Source organism: Mixophyes fleayi, chromosome 4 (assembly GCF_038048845.1).
Source record: "Mixophyes fleayi isolate aMixFle1 chromosome 4, aMixFle1.hap1, whole genome shotgun sequence".
Lineage (NCBI taxonomy): Eukaryota > Metazoa > Chordata > Amphibia > Anura > Limnodynastidae > Mixophyes > Mixophyes fleayi.
In genome coordinates, this window is record NC_134405.1 from 326569603 (window position 1) to 326586320 (window position 16718).

The 16718-nt window shown below is 43.2% G+C and overlaps 1 protein-coding gene across 4 annotated transcripts in view; it reads right to left on the reverse strand.

Annotated features, from left to right (window-relative positions):
- SCUBE1 (signal peptide, CUB domain and EGF like domain containing 1) overlaps positions 1–16718 on the reverse strand; it is a 203580-nt gene that overhangs the window by 43032 nt on the left and 143830 nt on the right. For all 4 annotated transcript variants that reach the window (XM_075210281.1, XM_075210279.1, XM_075210280.1 and 1 more), the window contains one exon: positions 5394–5510. In XM_075210281.1, coding sequence (XP_075066382.1) covers positions 5394–5510 — 117 coding nt within the window. The remainder of the gene's footprint in view (positions 1–5393; positions 5511–16718) is intronic.

The following is a 16718-nucleotide window of genomic DNA, read 5'->3' on the forward strand; positions in this document are numbered from 1 at the left end:
TTTGAACAGTAAAATAATAATAAAGGGGATTGCCAGTGACTAAGCAACTATAACACCCTGTATGGTACAAGTATAGAATTGTGTGAAGACTTATATTATATACAGTCATTAAAATCACAGCCTCGTTATTATTTTGAGAATATAAAAATGACCTAACAGTACACAACGCATTCAGTTCCCGTAAAATACAGATAGTAAATAAAGAGAAACTATAGCTCAAAAAGATTTTTATTTATAGACTGTAAAATATAATTGTATTTTACATTTTTAATTTTACATACGCGCTGGTAGATCTCACTAAATTGCAGTTAGCTGCCTAAAACGATCACAATATTACACCATACGGTAAATACGAAAATGACACAAGTATAAGTCTTGCTTACGTAGCAGCAACTAAACAAACTAAGCTGCCATTGGTTTAAATTATGCCTTGCTCATCCAACCCAAGACCAGATATATATTTATATGTATAATTTTTCAATGCTGCACACAGTTATCTTTTTTTTTTTTCCCTCAGTGCCGCTTGTAGAATAAACCCTTCTCTTAAGCAATACAACGTAATTCTCTCCAAATCAATATATAGAAGGGAACATTGTACCTCTGCGAAGCAAATCCCCAACCTATTGTTTTCTTTTGCTCTAATTCCCACAGAGGGAGAGATTTTGAAGGGCGGCCTTCTATTTACAATAAAAATAGCAGATTTCTTTTTTTTTTTGTTTGGTCTGCCAACTGATGTGTAATATCCAAAATTAAAGCCAGCTGAGTGATCTTGAGCGCTCTTTACAGCAGTGAGCCGAAAGTCTTCTGGTTTTCCTACTGACGGGGATTATAGATTGCAGAGGAGGCAGACGCTCTGTGGCCAATCAAAACATGCTGGGACTTGTAGTTCCACTGAAGCTTAAAAAGCCATAGGTCGGCTAAGGCAATAATACAGCAGCAATAAGCAGTAAACCTTTGACAGTTCTATAATGGCTAGGAGTACCAATGTTTAACGCATATATAAACACTGGAGGCAATAGAGGTGTCTTATGCCGACTGTCTTGTTCACCATACACCCTCCTCGCTACGTTTATTTACTCTATTTGGAGTTCAAGCGCTGGATCCACCAACAATGATCTCATTTTAATATCAGCTTTTAATATCAGTGGCTTGGCTCTAATCTAATCTACGCAGACAATAAAAGTACGTTCTGGTCAGCTACACAGATGTAAGAGATGCTGACAGGCCAGGGAAACTTTAGAGGGGGGGGGGGGGGGGGGCAGTAAACGTACTGACCCTAAAAGGGTCTCAATCCAGCTTCAAACATACTGATGTAATTGTTGGTGTGTTATGAAGTGACAGATCGGCGTTGCAGACGGGCGCTCGGCTCCTCTGTCTCTAGCACAACATCAAAAGACGATACCAGCTATTTATTATGGTTTGTTTACATAGCACCAATTATATTACGCAGCGCTGTCAGCACCTCATAATGAGAAATAAATTTCACACATATATAATTAAGCATTGGATCAAAAAATGATGATACATCCTCCAACTTACAGAACACAAAAAAGTGACACCATTATTGGACATTACTCAGTTTTATTAAATGGCGTCTCTGGAGCAAGACCGGGTTTCGCTAACGCTATATCAGGGTCTCATTAGGGATCGGACTTCGGATGCAGCACTAATGGAGAGATTCCAACTCGTCTCCTATAGAACATTTTATTGCACCTGGGTGACTTGTTTTGTTCTATCGCCAGAATCCTGCGCTACACTGAAGTGCAGAAAAGAACCACATGGGATTATTGACCTAAATCTTGTGGAATTAGTAGCATTTGCTCGGCTTCACCTAACCTCGGTTACTCCGTTCTCCATATAGGCAGCTGCTGAGCGGACAAGAAAAGCTACCTAAGATATTGGTACAGCAGTTTCCCAATATATCTACTAAAATAAGGTGCCACAGCAGGGGGTACAGCCGCTACAGGGCTCAGCTATGCTGGGTCACCCTCCAAAGACCCACCCCCCCCTCCCCATGTGCTCTCGGAAGAGCATGAGAGGTCTCTGCGGATCAGGTGTCAGTCTGGCCGATGCTCAGAGTAAGGCCACCTTTGAACATGTGCCCAGCGCATGGGAAGCCTCCGAGAGAAAAAGCGGAGGCCAAGGAGCCTGGAGCGGCATTGTAAGACTCCACTGCAAAATTTGGAGCTCCAGGTAAGACCTATCACGCCTGGACAAGAAAACACAATCAAGTGGGATTTATTAAGGGCTGGCCACAACACATCTCCCAATGGTTCCGATTTTGGAGGGACATCTCGATGCGTGGACTGCAAATGGGACAGGGCTTAACAGGAAAGTGAATGGAGTTTTGCCCAAAGTTGTCCACTCTTGGGAGGAAGGAAGGCAGGGTTTATTTTGTCCCACTTTAGGGATTATAGATACTGGGAGGTGTGCAACAATGTGAAACAACATATGTTAAATGATGCAAACCATTGTGTCACTTTACTTGTAGATGTGATCTCCAAAACCAGAATCATCTTCTCCGAGACCGATCAGAATCTAGCTCTCCTGCACAAGCGATGGAAAACGCAGAAATGAATTCAGCATCTTGCCTGTATCTCTACTATGCAGCAACGTACGTCCCTGCGCTACTAAGAAGGATCATTACCCCCTGCGCAGCCGTTCTAAGGAAGTGACTTTAAACGTTACATAAAAAAGTATGTAAGGGCATTTTTCCCAGGGCTCTAGGAAGGGGAAGGAGCAGGTGAGTAAAATATATAAATTAGATGGCAACGCAGCTCTCAGAAGTCCCCGGGTAAAGAAGAATACACGTGACCTCTTTACAAACATGTAAATAATAAGTGTATTATCCAAGGCAGCATCAGGGATGTGACAACGAATGGCACAATTATCTTAGACATTATTCTGCATGCTGCAATTTAAACACAATGGCCCGGACAATAATTGGCTCTATGAAACCGCAATCCTTTATTTCACAAACAGGTGTGTTGCACAAAACACACTTCTGTCCACAAAGGGCACAGAATCTTCAGTAAAAGCAAAAAAAAAAAAAAAAAGCAAAAAAAAGAAAAAGAAAGGCTTCAATTTGTACAAAGGCTGCTCTTTAGAGACATGCACTAATCCCAAAAAAATAATGGCATTTGTATTTGTCTCCCAAAGAGCACATGGTAACAGAGGAGATCGTTTGAACCTTTCGCCTGCTTACATAAACCTAAAATGTCTTAACAGATCACATTTTCCAGTCTTACAGAATCCCAAACGTCGGGGCAGTGCAGACTTAGAATCCCAGCGATCGTTTGAAACTTGCATTCCCTTGAAGTGGATTAAAAAGACGGCAGCTATGTAACCCAGCCTGCGGACCTTGCCATGCATGCGTCAATATTAACACATGTATGTTACATTTCTCTCCTGCCCCGCGTGGGGCACCTATCCCTTCCACGGTAACCATGGCAGTGAGACAGCCGGCTCAAGACATGTTTGCCTAGCGTAAGCCCTGGATATCACCCCTCTAGTCAAACAACGTGCCAAAAGATTAACAAGGATTTCACAGTAAGGAAAAAAGGGTCTCTTCCAAGTAATAAGAAAAATGTGCTCTCTTTTTCCTTCATCCACAAGGTATTATGAAATCTATCCATGGACGGGGTCAAATCCATAGAAAAGCCATTACAGCTGGTATGGCTCCAATCCGTTAGCTCTCAGTATATACAGTGCTGTACCGTCTGCTATCTGTATTAAGCCATAAGGTGGGTATTAGTTATAGAGTAGCCCACGTGCTCATGAGCCCCCATAAGACGCCTCTTTATCCAATGATTCTACTCGGAAAACTGGTGGGTGGTAAACGCCAAGTAAAAGATAACCGCATATTAAACCGGGCTGCCTAAGCGTGATTTTAGTCTGCCTCTTCGATAAACGCAGCTCTGCCTGCTTTGCTATGTCAGCGAAACCTGGGAACACGTATTAGTCTATATACAGTACCGACTGATCACTAAGGATATATTACTCCGTTAGCTTTTGTATGTATGAATTAAATGAGTTTCACAAACCTCCCAACCTTTTAAAATGCAACAGAGGAACAAAACAAAACAAGGAGTCAAGATCCACTCGGAAACACCCACATTCATGTGTAGCCGCGCCCTGATTGGCTGCGTCTCACCCCGGGTCAGAGAATCGGAGCAGCCTGGCCTATTGGGGCGAGAGGTATGGCTGTAATGTCACTGTTTCTACTATGGTTATTACATTAAGGGAGGGCGTTATGTGGGGTGGACGGTTAAAGGCAATGAGCAATGAAGGAGTAAGAGGAGAAGACATAGGCACCGTGGATATTATTTCTGTCACAATACTGATGAAAATTTGCCTCTACCATAGGAAAATGAGCTGTAGGGCTATTAATATACTCTGTGTAGCTAAAACAACATTTCTGCTGGGGTATTTCTGAAGCCCCGAGCGACTGTTGCTTTGTTACACCAAGTTCTTCCTCTCCAGAAACTAACTCATTTCACTGGGCTTAAATAGAACAGACTTGACCTTGGTCAGCAAACAAACAGACCAAGAGACACATAACAGTCTGTAAGAGAAAGATAATACAGGTTGTAGGAAAAAGGTACGATTCTTTATATCTAATTACAGCTCTAATATGAGGTTTTTGGCTGTTATTTTAACATTTCTACGTCTTGCAGCGTTTAATTGCTTTGCTAGATTTCAGGAGAAGGTACACCTGAACGGAGTCTGCTAAATATTTGTGTGCGGCTTTCCATTTAATTAGCAATGTGTGAAGGCTTTCTTCACCTCCAGCACAAGATGTAACAAACAAACACACAAACAGGACCTGGCTGTCACCTCAATAAATCTCTGCGGACGTCTGCTTGGAGCCCTGGAATGATCAAGTAAAAGCCACATGCTTCCTGGCTGTTCACCTACTGATTTGTGGCTATATAAAGCACAGGATCAACACGTCAATTGTTTATTAAACAGCACAACCTAATGAGACACGTGTGCTGCAATAGATGTCCGGAGCCCCTCGGACAGCACTCCCCCCCCCCCCCCCCCCCTTGCCCGGAGCCTCTGGGACGGCGCACCCCCCCTTGAACGGGCGCACCCCCCCTTGAACGGAGCCTCTGGGATGGCGCGCCCCCCATTCTTGAACGGAGCCTCTGGGACGGCGCGCCCCCCCTTGAACGGAGCCTCTGGGACGGCACGCCCCCCCTTGAACGGAGCAGACAGCCAGTTTTCGCTCCGAACCAATAATCATGGCTGCATGCACTGTATATAGGGAATGGGTACACCCAAAATGGCAAATGACAACTTCCAGTTACTGAAGGAAACAAACATGCATCTTTAGAATAGTTAAATTGCCTGATCAAAATGGGGGAAAAACAAAACCACTCCATACTGACCTTTACATGTTTTCTGATCCGGCTGCAGGGTGAATCCCACAGGGCAACTGCAGCGGACTCCCGTCGCCGTATCCTTACACGTGCGGTCACATCCTCCATTATTCACTGCGCATGTTTCTAGGAGTATAAAACAAAGTGAGTCCACAATCTACATCATGATCAGACACTACTACACACATGACACAGACAAATGTCAAACAGAAACAAGTTTAATCTTCCCAGCGGTCTCAGGATTTTTGCAAGTAGATCCGTGAAAACAAGAAGACAGACTGAAGATTGGAGGCAGAGGAGAATTCACACGATACATCCACTCAGTAGTGTGCACTGTGTTCTGTATGGAATATAGAGGTATTGTACCTGCATCTACAATGTACCTGCATTATGTCTACTACAGTGGTGCCTCTCTGCATTGATCATATGCACCAAACTGGAGGGAATTATTGGGAATTCACCCCAGCAAACCCTTACTGGAATAGGTGTAACTCACAACTAGGAAAATAGAATCTTCTTGTGTAATCCATGTGGGCAATAAACTGTTGCTTTTCATATCATCTGTACAAATAGAAGAACGAAGCACAGGGTATCTGCATTAAAAAAAAATGAATTCTTCACACACTCATTGCCATTCTCTTCATCTTCTGATACTCACTGCTTCTCTACTCAGTTGTTCATTGTTTCTGAGCAACAACCTCCCTCCGTTACTCCAGGTCTAACAGCCACAGCCTTCATCCCTGCCCCTCGAGGCCACAGCCTTCATCCCGTCACTCTCGCAGCCACAGCCTCCTGCCTCTCCTGAAGCCACAAACTCCTGCCCCTCCTGCAGCCACAACCTCCTGCCCATGCTACTCTCACAGCCACAGCCTCCTGCCCCTCTTGCAGCCCCTAGCTTCCAGCCCCTGCCACTCTCGCAGCCACAGCTTCCAGCCCCTGCCCCTCTTGCAGCCACAGCCTCCAGCCCCTGCCCCTCTCGCAGCCACAGCCTCCAGCCCCTGCCCCTCTTGCAGCCACAAACTCCTGCCCCTCTTGCAGCCACAAACTCCTGCCCCTCGCAGCCACAGCCTCCAGCCCATGCCACTCTCGCAGCCACCAGCCCATACCATTCTCGCAGCCGCAGCCTCCAGCCCATGCCACTCTCACAGCCTCAGCCTATGCCACTCTCACAGCCCCAAACTCCAACCCATGCCACTCTCACAGCCCCAAACTCCAACCCATGCCACTCTCGCAGCCACAGTCTCCAGACCCTGCCACTTCTTAGCTACAGGCTCTCTTTTCTGACTCTACAACCTCCTCATTCTGCACTCACTGGCTATCAGAAATAGCCAGTAGGTTTCCCACTTAGAAGATGTCAACAAGAGGTTTCACCCACTTCCACTATTGGCTTCCACCCTGTGCTACACACTACCTATGAGGCTTGGCATCCCTTTTCTGACACTTCCTGGCTCTCATTGGCAGCCTTCCAGCCATTGCCCAGTATGATGATCATTCCATTTCACCAATGAGCTCCACCTTCAACGTACAGACATCAATAGATGCTCCCAGAAATTAACATCACCAATAGAAAACATGTAAATGCCACTAAAAGAACTAAAAAGACTGGAAGAGTTGCTATAGAGTGGCCAACAATAAATAAACGAGCCAGTGGGGCACCTTTATGAAATCTGGTGCAGAAGGAAAAGGTGATGTTGCCCATAGCAACCTACCAGATTTTAATGATAATCTTTCTAGTGCAGTTTAGATCATAAACCTTAATGTCTAACTGGTTCACTTCTATTCCTAATCCAGGGCAGTAGTGTCGGAGTTTCTGGTGACAAGGCCAATACTCAAGCTGGCGTCATGTGAGCCGATCCTGCCGTTCAGTCAGAGTAGAGCCCAAGAGGATCACCGCCCATCCGGCCAAACATGTATGTGGCTAAATTGGACAATAGATGTGCGCTTGGGCCAAGCAGCCATATCAGTTCCAGGTTACACTGATGCCCTCTAATGTGGTGGTAGGAGAAAGGTACAAACATACCACGTTTTCTAACATGCCCAGTAATGAACCAATTGATGTACATCTTATTAGCCAGCATCAGAAGCTATGTGGCCATCTTTACTGCACTTTTCTATGTTTAAAGGTCTATTATACAGACATCTCTCACCAGCCTGTGTATGCGGTCTTCAGACGACAGAGCTAAGAAGCCCCCAAGCAGTCCATGTGCCGATTGGCGCGGCTGATCAGATTATAAACATGTGGAAATCGACCTGTGGCTCTGTGACCATCATGAGAATCATATTTTTACATTTATGAGCGATAACCCAGACTACATGGTGTTAAAGTCTCTTCGGTGGTCTAGTTGGGTATACCAGATAATGGTATTAATAGGCGTCATCCCAGATTATTTTGCACCAGGCGTGCCATTGGCTGAAAGTGGAACAATGAAAATACAGCTCGTATGGCCCTAGGGATTAAATTCGCAAAAAATAAAATGCACTGAAATGTTCATTCAGTAGGACACATTGCAAAGCAAACGGGGTACCTAATTCGTACAGACAACCTAGACAGACCCCTATTTATTAGGCAATGAGTATACAATTAAGAGTTTTCTGCTGGAATATTATAATAATAAAAAAGGTAGCGTTGTGCTGTGAATCTCATATATATATATATATATATATATATATATATATATATATATATATATATATATATATATATATATATATATATAATAAATACTGTATTTTTAGGAGCCGTTCAGTATGCATCATACAATGCCACAGTGATATCAGGCATGGCCATGTTATATATCTGTAAACCTAGACTGACACAGTCTGTGCAGAATATCTGCTGATGACATTAAGAGCCCGGTCCCAGCCAATCAGTCTCCAGCTTCCCCTCCTTTCATCTCTATTTAACACAAACTTCACAGAAAGTTAAGAGGTTGACCCACATTTCTCCAAATACAGGGGGAGACTTTGCTGGCCGGCTCTTCCCGACTGACCTGAAATAGAGGGTTTAGCTAATCTCTTTGGCTATTCAGGAGCATTCTTTAGCACAAAATGCCTTTGAATAGATATTGGCAAAGCAAAGGCCCGAACACTAAGTAGGAAGAGCTTACAAACCTGGCTTAATGATATGGAGCCCCGGCATTTGGCATGACTGGATCGTCATGGAAGGGGATATCTCAGCTACTATTTAACCCCTACCTACTTCGAGGGGACCAGAGGCAACATGACAAAACGTCAGCAGCAAGCTATTCCATCCCATTTCACAGGCGGGGGACACACGGTTGAACATTTCTTGTGCAGGAAAATTCCCATTCCTGGATAGTATCCAGAAAGTATTAGGAGACACAACAGACTTACTTTCCCATGTCATGGCTGACTGGTTGTATGGGGCAAGGGTCAGTTACTTAGCACAAATAGTCTGAAAGAGGCCGTGTTTTGTGTTTCACTACACAAGGATTAAGCCAGCTAAAGAGAGAAAATAAAACGTTCAGCTCCCGCAGCCTTCACACAGAAATATTGTTTGCACTTGGAAAAACCCAACGAAATACAGATTTCCCAAATATAAATTCACGGTGATTCATGACTCCATTTGAATTAATAATATATAAACTACACATCGAGTTCACAACACAATTAGTCATGGAATAATTAACTCCGAGTGCAAGTTATACAAGCGCTGAAAACATGGAACTTATGGGAATGTTGACGGCAGACTTCGGCCTCTCTCGTCTCATCTACACAATAGCGGTCAACTTCCAGGATATACTTGTCTGTATTCAAAAATGCGTTAAAATTCCTTTTACTGGTAACGCTCCACATACATGTGCTGAAGCTATGTTACAAATATGTGCTACACTGTCAGTAAAATAATCGGCAACAGTTAATTTGCTTATAATCCACAATAAAGCGTATGTTATTTATCATAGTAATCCATTAGGGAGGCTTTTACTCGAGGGTGGCTGCGTTCACTCTAACAGATTTGTGTTAAAGGACCAGTAAACCTAAAATATAATTTACACATCATCACCATTTATTTATATAGCGCCACTAATTCCGCAGCGCTGTACAGAGAACGCACTAACATCAGTCCCTGTCCCAATGGGGCTTACAGTCTAAATTCCCTAACACACACACACACACACACACACACACACACACACACACACTAGGGTCAATTTGTTAGCCAATTAACCAACTAGTATGTTTTTGGAGTGTGGGAGGAAACCCACTCAAACACGGGGAGAACATACAAACTCCTCACAGATAAAGCCATGGTAGGGAATCAAACTCATGACCCCAGTGCTGTAAGGCAGAAGTGCTAACGACTGAGCCACTGTGCCGCTAATACAGCCTTATATAAAGCCTGGCCTGCAGTGTGCTTTCATATGATAACCAACAGGAAGCCTAGGGATAGATTTAACAAACATCTAAACGGGAAAAGTGGAGGTGTTGCCCACAGCAGCCAATTAGATTCTAGTCATCATTCTCTAGAATGTATTAGACCAATGAGAGCTAGAATCTGATTGGTTGCTATGGGCAACACCTCCACCGTTCCTTCTTTAAAAGGCTTGATACATTTACTACCTAGGGGGCAAAGAATAAATTAATTCCCTTACAATCATAATTTTATCTCAAATATTGCACGTTCAGGCATTCTACAGGGTGATTCAAAAGTCTTGCAGTACACCCTTTTATTTCAAAAACTCTACAGGAAATTGGGAAACCTGAATACTCCAGTAAGGTATGGGTGACGTGGTCTATCTTTTACGGTATGTACCAAACATGGGCACCATCTTGAAATCGGTCAATCGGCCCAATTTCTGTAGAGTTTTCGAAATAAAAGGGTGTAGTGAGACTTTTGAATCACCCTGTAGAATGCTTAAATAAGCAAACTTTAGTGGTCTTTATAGTATGTGTATATACAGGTGTAAAATGTTGTCAATATTAACCGTGGTGTGAAAACTTGCTGTATTTAAGTTATTAATGGTGTATAACAGGCTACCTTTGTGACAAATCTGGCCAGGGTAATTTTTGGTGGTTACATTGTTTTAGTACTTTACAGTTTTTTGTTATGTAGTAAATTCATAAAGTTTGTTACTTTCTTTTATATTGTATGCAATTTCTTGCATGGGACGATAAAAGATGAAATTCAGACAATGAATGGTCTCTACAGCCTCCTCATCTAAAGCAAGCTAAGCTTTCAAAAGTGTTTTGCAGAATATTCAGCATTTATCACCGGAGGAATTTGAGCTTTAGTGTTCCCTGTCCAACCGCACAGCACAATGAGCTGACCGCCGTCTCAGGTCTATTGATAGAATATAAAAACCACTAAATGCAAATTCACAAGTACAGTGCAGAATGTCATTTTTCTGACTAGTAAAGCAAATGCGGGCCTCAAAGACTGTGTGGCTAGAACTTTTCCATTGGGGGCCAGGTAGTCTCACAGAGGTGCAAACTGACTTGCTCAAAATTCTGCCACAGCTCTGCTCATTGCTATCCAGAATGGGGTATGTTCAGAATCATTTCTACAACACTAAGCTTTGTGTAACCATTTTATCGTACGATTCTAAATGGCAATGGATTCTCAACCACGTGTATTAAAATTCATCATCCGTTGCCTAGAAACCGAGCTTGCAAGTCTAAACCTGGAAGTGAGGATCAATTTTTGGGGAAGTAAATGAGAAGTCGCAATGGTCCTCCCGCTCACGCCCCCGTTTTTGATATAGAAGTGGTTGTGCAGCTTTAGGAACACTGACTGAATGTAGGATTAGATGGTATCTCACTGGTTGTAAATTTAGGAGGAAAGAAAAATGAAACAAAATCCTAGTTGGGAGAAAAGTATCACAAACAGGAAGGGATATAAAAAACCATTATCATTTATTTATATAACACCATTAATTCCTCAGCGCTGTACAGAGAACTCGCTCACACCAGTCCCTGCCCTATTGGAGCTTACAGTCTAAATTCCCTAACACACACACTGGGGTCAATTTGTTAGCAGTCAATTAACCTACTAGTATGTTTTTGGGAGAGTGGGAGGAAACTCCCAGAGGCAATCCCTGCAAACACATGGAGAACATACAAACTCCACACTGATAAGACCATGGTTGAGAATTGAACTTATGACCCCAGTTGCTGAGAGGCAGAAGTGCTAACCATTGATCCAAACTTCCTACTTTTTGTTTCGCAAATTTAATTAAAGCCACTGCACCAATTCATGTTATAATTTGTTTAAACATTTCTGTATGGTTCTAGGGAACTTGGAACATTGGGAATGACTTCCATCCCCACACTATGTACAGACGTATTCAGGAATTGTCCTCCAAGATTAACTACAATGGAATTGCAGGTACTGTAATGGATTGGACTGCAGTACATTTTCCCCGACAAGAAAACACAGCTTTCAACCACCAAAGTGCCCACAAACGAATACAATTATAAACAGCTCAATGATCTCTATTCAAAGATACCACCGATAATCCGTGTTCTATATAAGAATGGATAAAGACCAGTAATGGCAAGTCAGAATTATCCATGAGGATCACCTTGTACAAAGCAACTTTGAGCGATTTATAATTAGGGTGACGGAAAGGTTATCTGCTTTCAACAATTAATAGAGACTCTTAATTAGCGTTTTATTACCAAGTGCAACCCTAGCTGTCCTCTGTTGATCCGGCATGCAGGGGGTTTGCTAACCAGGTATATCTCTGGGCAGTCCCTGAGAACGTAAGGCACTACCCACTGATTGGTAACTGGGGAAACTACATTAACATTCATCCCTGGTGGCAAGAGCCGATTGGGGAGATGAGATAAAAGCCCAGGAGGAGCAGTCAACTTTTGGCTGTAACAAATATTTCGTAGGAGGGCCTGGGAGTGAGCTCCATTAGGAGGAGGACAAGACAAAGCCTCAGCTTCTGAAATTCATCCCCAGCGGTAATCTATTTTGATGGGTCATAACATGATGGGAACCCAGGTGGTTACTGACTGAGCTGCAGTAGGGGAGGGGGGGGGGTCACAATTTGGGAGTACACAGTCTGGTATCTCACAACATTACAATCTTTGGAATGGGAACTGGGTATGGCCACCTCATGGTGGGGACTTCGTTGTGTCACAATGGGTTCTTGACCTATGCTTGCCTAACGCCTCTGAAGTGCAAGGCCGCTCTTAACCCCTTCCCCGCACCAGTTTCCCAGGATTGTCCTGTCGAAATAAAGACAATTGGGAGATACGCACTGTTGTGAGTGCAACACGTTACTACTACCAGTGACTGTAATATTTTTCAATTAGTCCCAAACTACTCTAGTTGGCTGACAATGCGCCAGTCTTGGTTGCCGGCTGGAAGATGTCCTAGTATCAAACAACTTACTCTGCACCATGGTCACTACAGTACTGTGTGTGTGTATGCGAGAATAATATACACATATTAACATGTTAAGGGTCACGACCTATGGAGAATACGAGCCTGGCTTCGTTTGTAGTAATAAGCTGTGAATAGTAGAAATGCAACGTGTAATTTATCGCAATATCCTTGAAGCTGCTGGAACGTTCGACTGTTAAAGACATTGTGTTTGAAAGTGAGCGTTCTAAACAAGGTCGCGTTTAAATTATTAGCCCACCTTGTTGGGCGATAGTTACACTAGCTATAAGCTCCACAATGTATTTATTAGCACAGACTAGTTTGTTATAGCTTGTAATACTTGTTTATAATGCCTTCTGATGTTATTATTTTGTTTTGTTATTGGATTAAATGTATTCTTTTAACTTCATTTTTTCCTGAGATTAAGGGTAATGTGCGGTCTTTGTGAAGGTTAGAGGGCCGGGTGGGATACGCTTTCACAATAGTGATATTGCGGACACTGATTAGTGCAACATCAAGATTCTGAAGACTAACATGGCGACACGTCACAATTACTGACTTACCATCAGACACACACAGAACATTTCCGGCAAGGCTTGAATAATTTGTGACTACAGAAAAGGCCGGCAGTTGGAATTTACGTCACTTCAAAAGGCGACATTGACATTTAGGGTTTTAAAGCGGCAATGCCCGGACCCGGGCTTGACCCCAATGTTAACCCTAACCCTAAACCTAACCCTTAGATTAGATTATACTGCGGCGGGTTCGCAATTTATTCAAGCCGTGTCAGAAACGCTGTGTTTGTGTCTGATGGTAAGTCTGTAATTCTGACATGTCGCCATGTCGGTCTTCAGAATTTTGATGTCGCCATAGTTCATGCAACGGCAATATCAGTATTGGAATAGTGACTACCACCGCGAGGGCCGTCCATGCGTCAAGTTGCCCGTCACTGCCATAGTCCGACCATTACTTTCTCCAACATTTATATTGATAAAAAGAAGTTTGAGTATATGGCTGTATAAAGCATGTGACGGCGAAATATTCACATATACAGATATATCCCAATTTACATGAAAGGTTATACAGTCATTTGAAGCGCAACTGTCCAATACACACAGGGAAAGCAATGGTGCCACTAGTTCCGATTGAATGCAAAAGCTTCAATCTCAATAAAATGACTGCAGTCACTGTACGTAGGCAATCCACACAGTAACATATCTGTAAATGGGCAGTAACACACAGGGAGAGACTTATTCCTGACAAATAACCTTTATTTTCTGTATATTTGCATTCATGAACATGATAAAGCACTGCCTGATAACTGGGCTGAGCTAAAAGTTACCCTCTGTAATGATCAGCAATAAAATAGCGCCACCCAGTGCCCAAATAAGCATGAAAAAAATGGCATAGTTAATCTTTATAAAGCTGGACATTTAAAGAGTAGATTAGTTCAAACTTCTAAAAAGGAGAAGTGAGGGTGTTGCCTGTAGCAACCAATCAAAGTTCTAGCTATTGTGTTCTAGAATGTACTAGATAAATGATAACTAGAATCCAATTGGTTGTTACGGACAACACCTTCTTTTTAGAACCTTTAGTAAATCAACTCCTAAATCATACCTTCCAACATTTGGGTAGGCGGCATTGGGACAGGGACATGGTCACATCACTATAGGGGCGTGCCTTGCGCTTTATTCTCTTCATTCCTCCCCTTACATACAAGGCCCTCGCCAACGCCACTGCACCCTACATCTCCACACTCCTATCTATTCACACTCCATCCCGTCCTCTCCGATCTGCCAATGACCGTCGCCTATCTTCCCCCCTCATCACCTCCTCCCACGCGCGTATCCAAGACTTTGCCCGCGCTGCCCCCCTCCACTGGAACAAGCTCCCTCCCTCCATCAGGACTTCCCTTAACCTGTCCAGTTTCAAACGGGCTTTAAAAACCCACCTTTTTCTTAAAGCCTTCCAGTCTCCCACTTAACGACCTACCTTATCCTCTGCCTCTCCCCCTTCTTTCCCCTTCCCTGCCTCCGTCCCTCTACTCTCCCTCTCTCCCCTGCCTTTCTCAGTCTGTCCACCCCTCCCCTTAGATTGTACGCTCCTCTGAGCAGGGCCATCTCTCCTCCTGTCTCCACCACTTCTAACTCTGCTCTCCAGCTACTTTGCCCTCCTCCTCGAGGGCCCTCCTCCCCCCTCTGGGGGTCTCCCTGTCTTCCGCGCCCTCCTTTTGGGCCCCGTCATTTGCGGATACTCCCCCCGCCCTCACTAGCTGTGGATTGAGCTTACGGAGTTACTGTGCTTTATGTTTACTGTACTGTGCTGTCTCACCTTGTATTGTAATTCGTTTTTGTCCCTGTACGGCGCCACGGACACCTTGTGGCGCCCTATAAATAAAAATTAATAATAATAATAATAATAATAATAATAATAATAATAATAATAATAATAATAATAATAATAATAATAAATACCCCGTCATTGATGTCCACACCAGACATTATTTCTTGACTTTCCAACCGATGGCGGGTCAGAGCCCTCAAATCGGGACGCTCCCACCTAAATCGGGACTCGCATACAGAATATAGTCAGTAAGAACTATGTATAAATAGTGTTCTCTGTGAAAGGTCCTTAATGCAGCAGCTGTTTACCTTTATATAAAAAGGTTACATATTTTTGGGTACAGTCTGAATGATAAAAAAAAAAACCCGGCATCACGTCACAAGATACTTGTATACAACAAGCTTCTATAAATTGGAAGACTTGGAATGACCTGTGCACGGTTGAACTGACGGATCATATTTTAGCAGCGGCGGGACTAGTGTACGGATGGGAGCTCCTGCACAGCACAGGGGAGAACATTCTGTCCCTGCAAATGGGCCATTAAATAGCCAAACACTATGGAATAGAATCAGTAGGACAGAGAGCTGCTGTAAATGCACACCCTGGCACAGGATGAACACATTTTCCTGGCTGTAGACTCCGGGAGATGTCCACTATCAGCTTCTGATCAGACATATTGACAAGATTTAATGTATCCGGAGAGAGCCAGACATATTCCATGGAACAGTTTAACGGTAGGAAACTTAGATACAATAGGATACAGAGGGCAGAATTCTTAAGAGCTTACACTGAAACCTGAGGGTTTTTTCGGCAACCAGAGAAAAGTGCAACAACTTGTTTAAAAGAAGTAACATTAAATTAAATTTTGCTTTCATTTCAAACAAAACTCTGGGGCTCGGATAGTCCTCTGACACAGAGCTTTGTGGCTACAAGAACTCTTGTTTGACAATGCCCATAGCAACTGGCCCATAGCAATACAGAAAAGCGTTTTGGCTAAATCTCTCTAGCATGTTATCTCTATACCAAAGCACTCACAGTGGCAGCCTTCTATACTGTCCCTTACTAGCTGCCACACAGGTCTAAGCTCTCCATCCTGCACTAGGACCAGGCTATCAATCAGTCTCTGCTTTCAGTGGATCGGCTGGGAAGTTTTATAAGCAGTTTCCCGCTTTGAGATTTCCAAACCTGCAGCCTTCTGTATAGATCTCTGCTGCAGCCCACGTCTGTATCATGCGTGAAACTCCTGTGATGTCATCACCACAGATCATATATATAGGAGAGAGGTTCTCTGTCTACAGAGATCAACTCTCCTAAACTGCCCCAACATGCGTTACCCTCCTCTAACCCAGGAGGAGTTAAACATCCCCAATTAAGACACACATTATATTTGTAATCCATTGTTCAGTTTTCATTAATAAATGTACCATCTTTAAAATGTCTGCACTACGGTCTATAAATAATACTAGGCATTTATATAGTAGATAATATAATGAATAGCAGCGTTCTCGTAAAAGAATGTTGAAAATGTAAGTCTCCTGGACTAAACCATGTTACAATGCAAGGGGTGAATATTAGTATTCTGTTTTGCACATAAGTTAAATACTGACTGTTTTTTCATGTAGCACACAAATATCAAC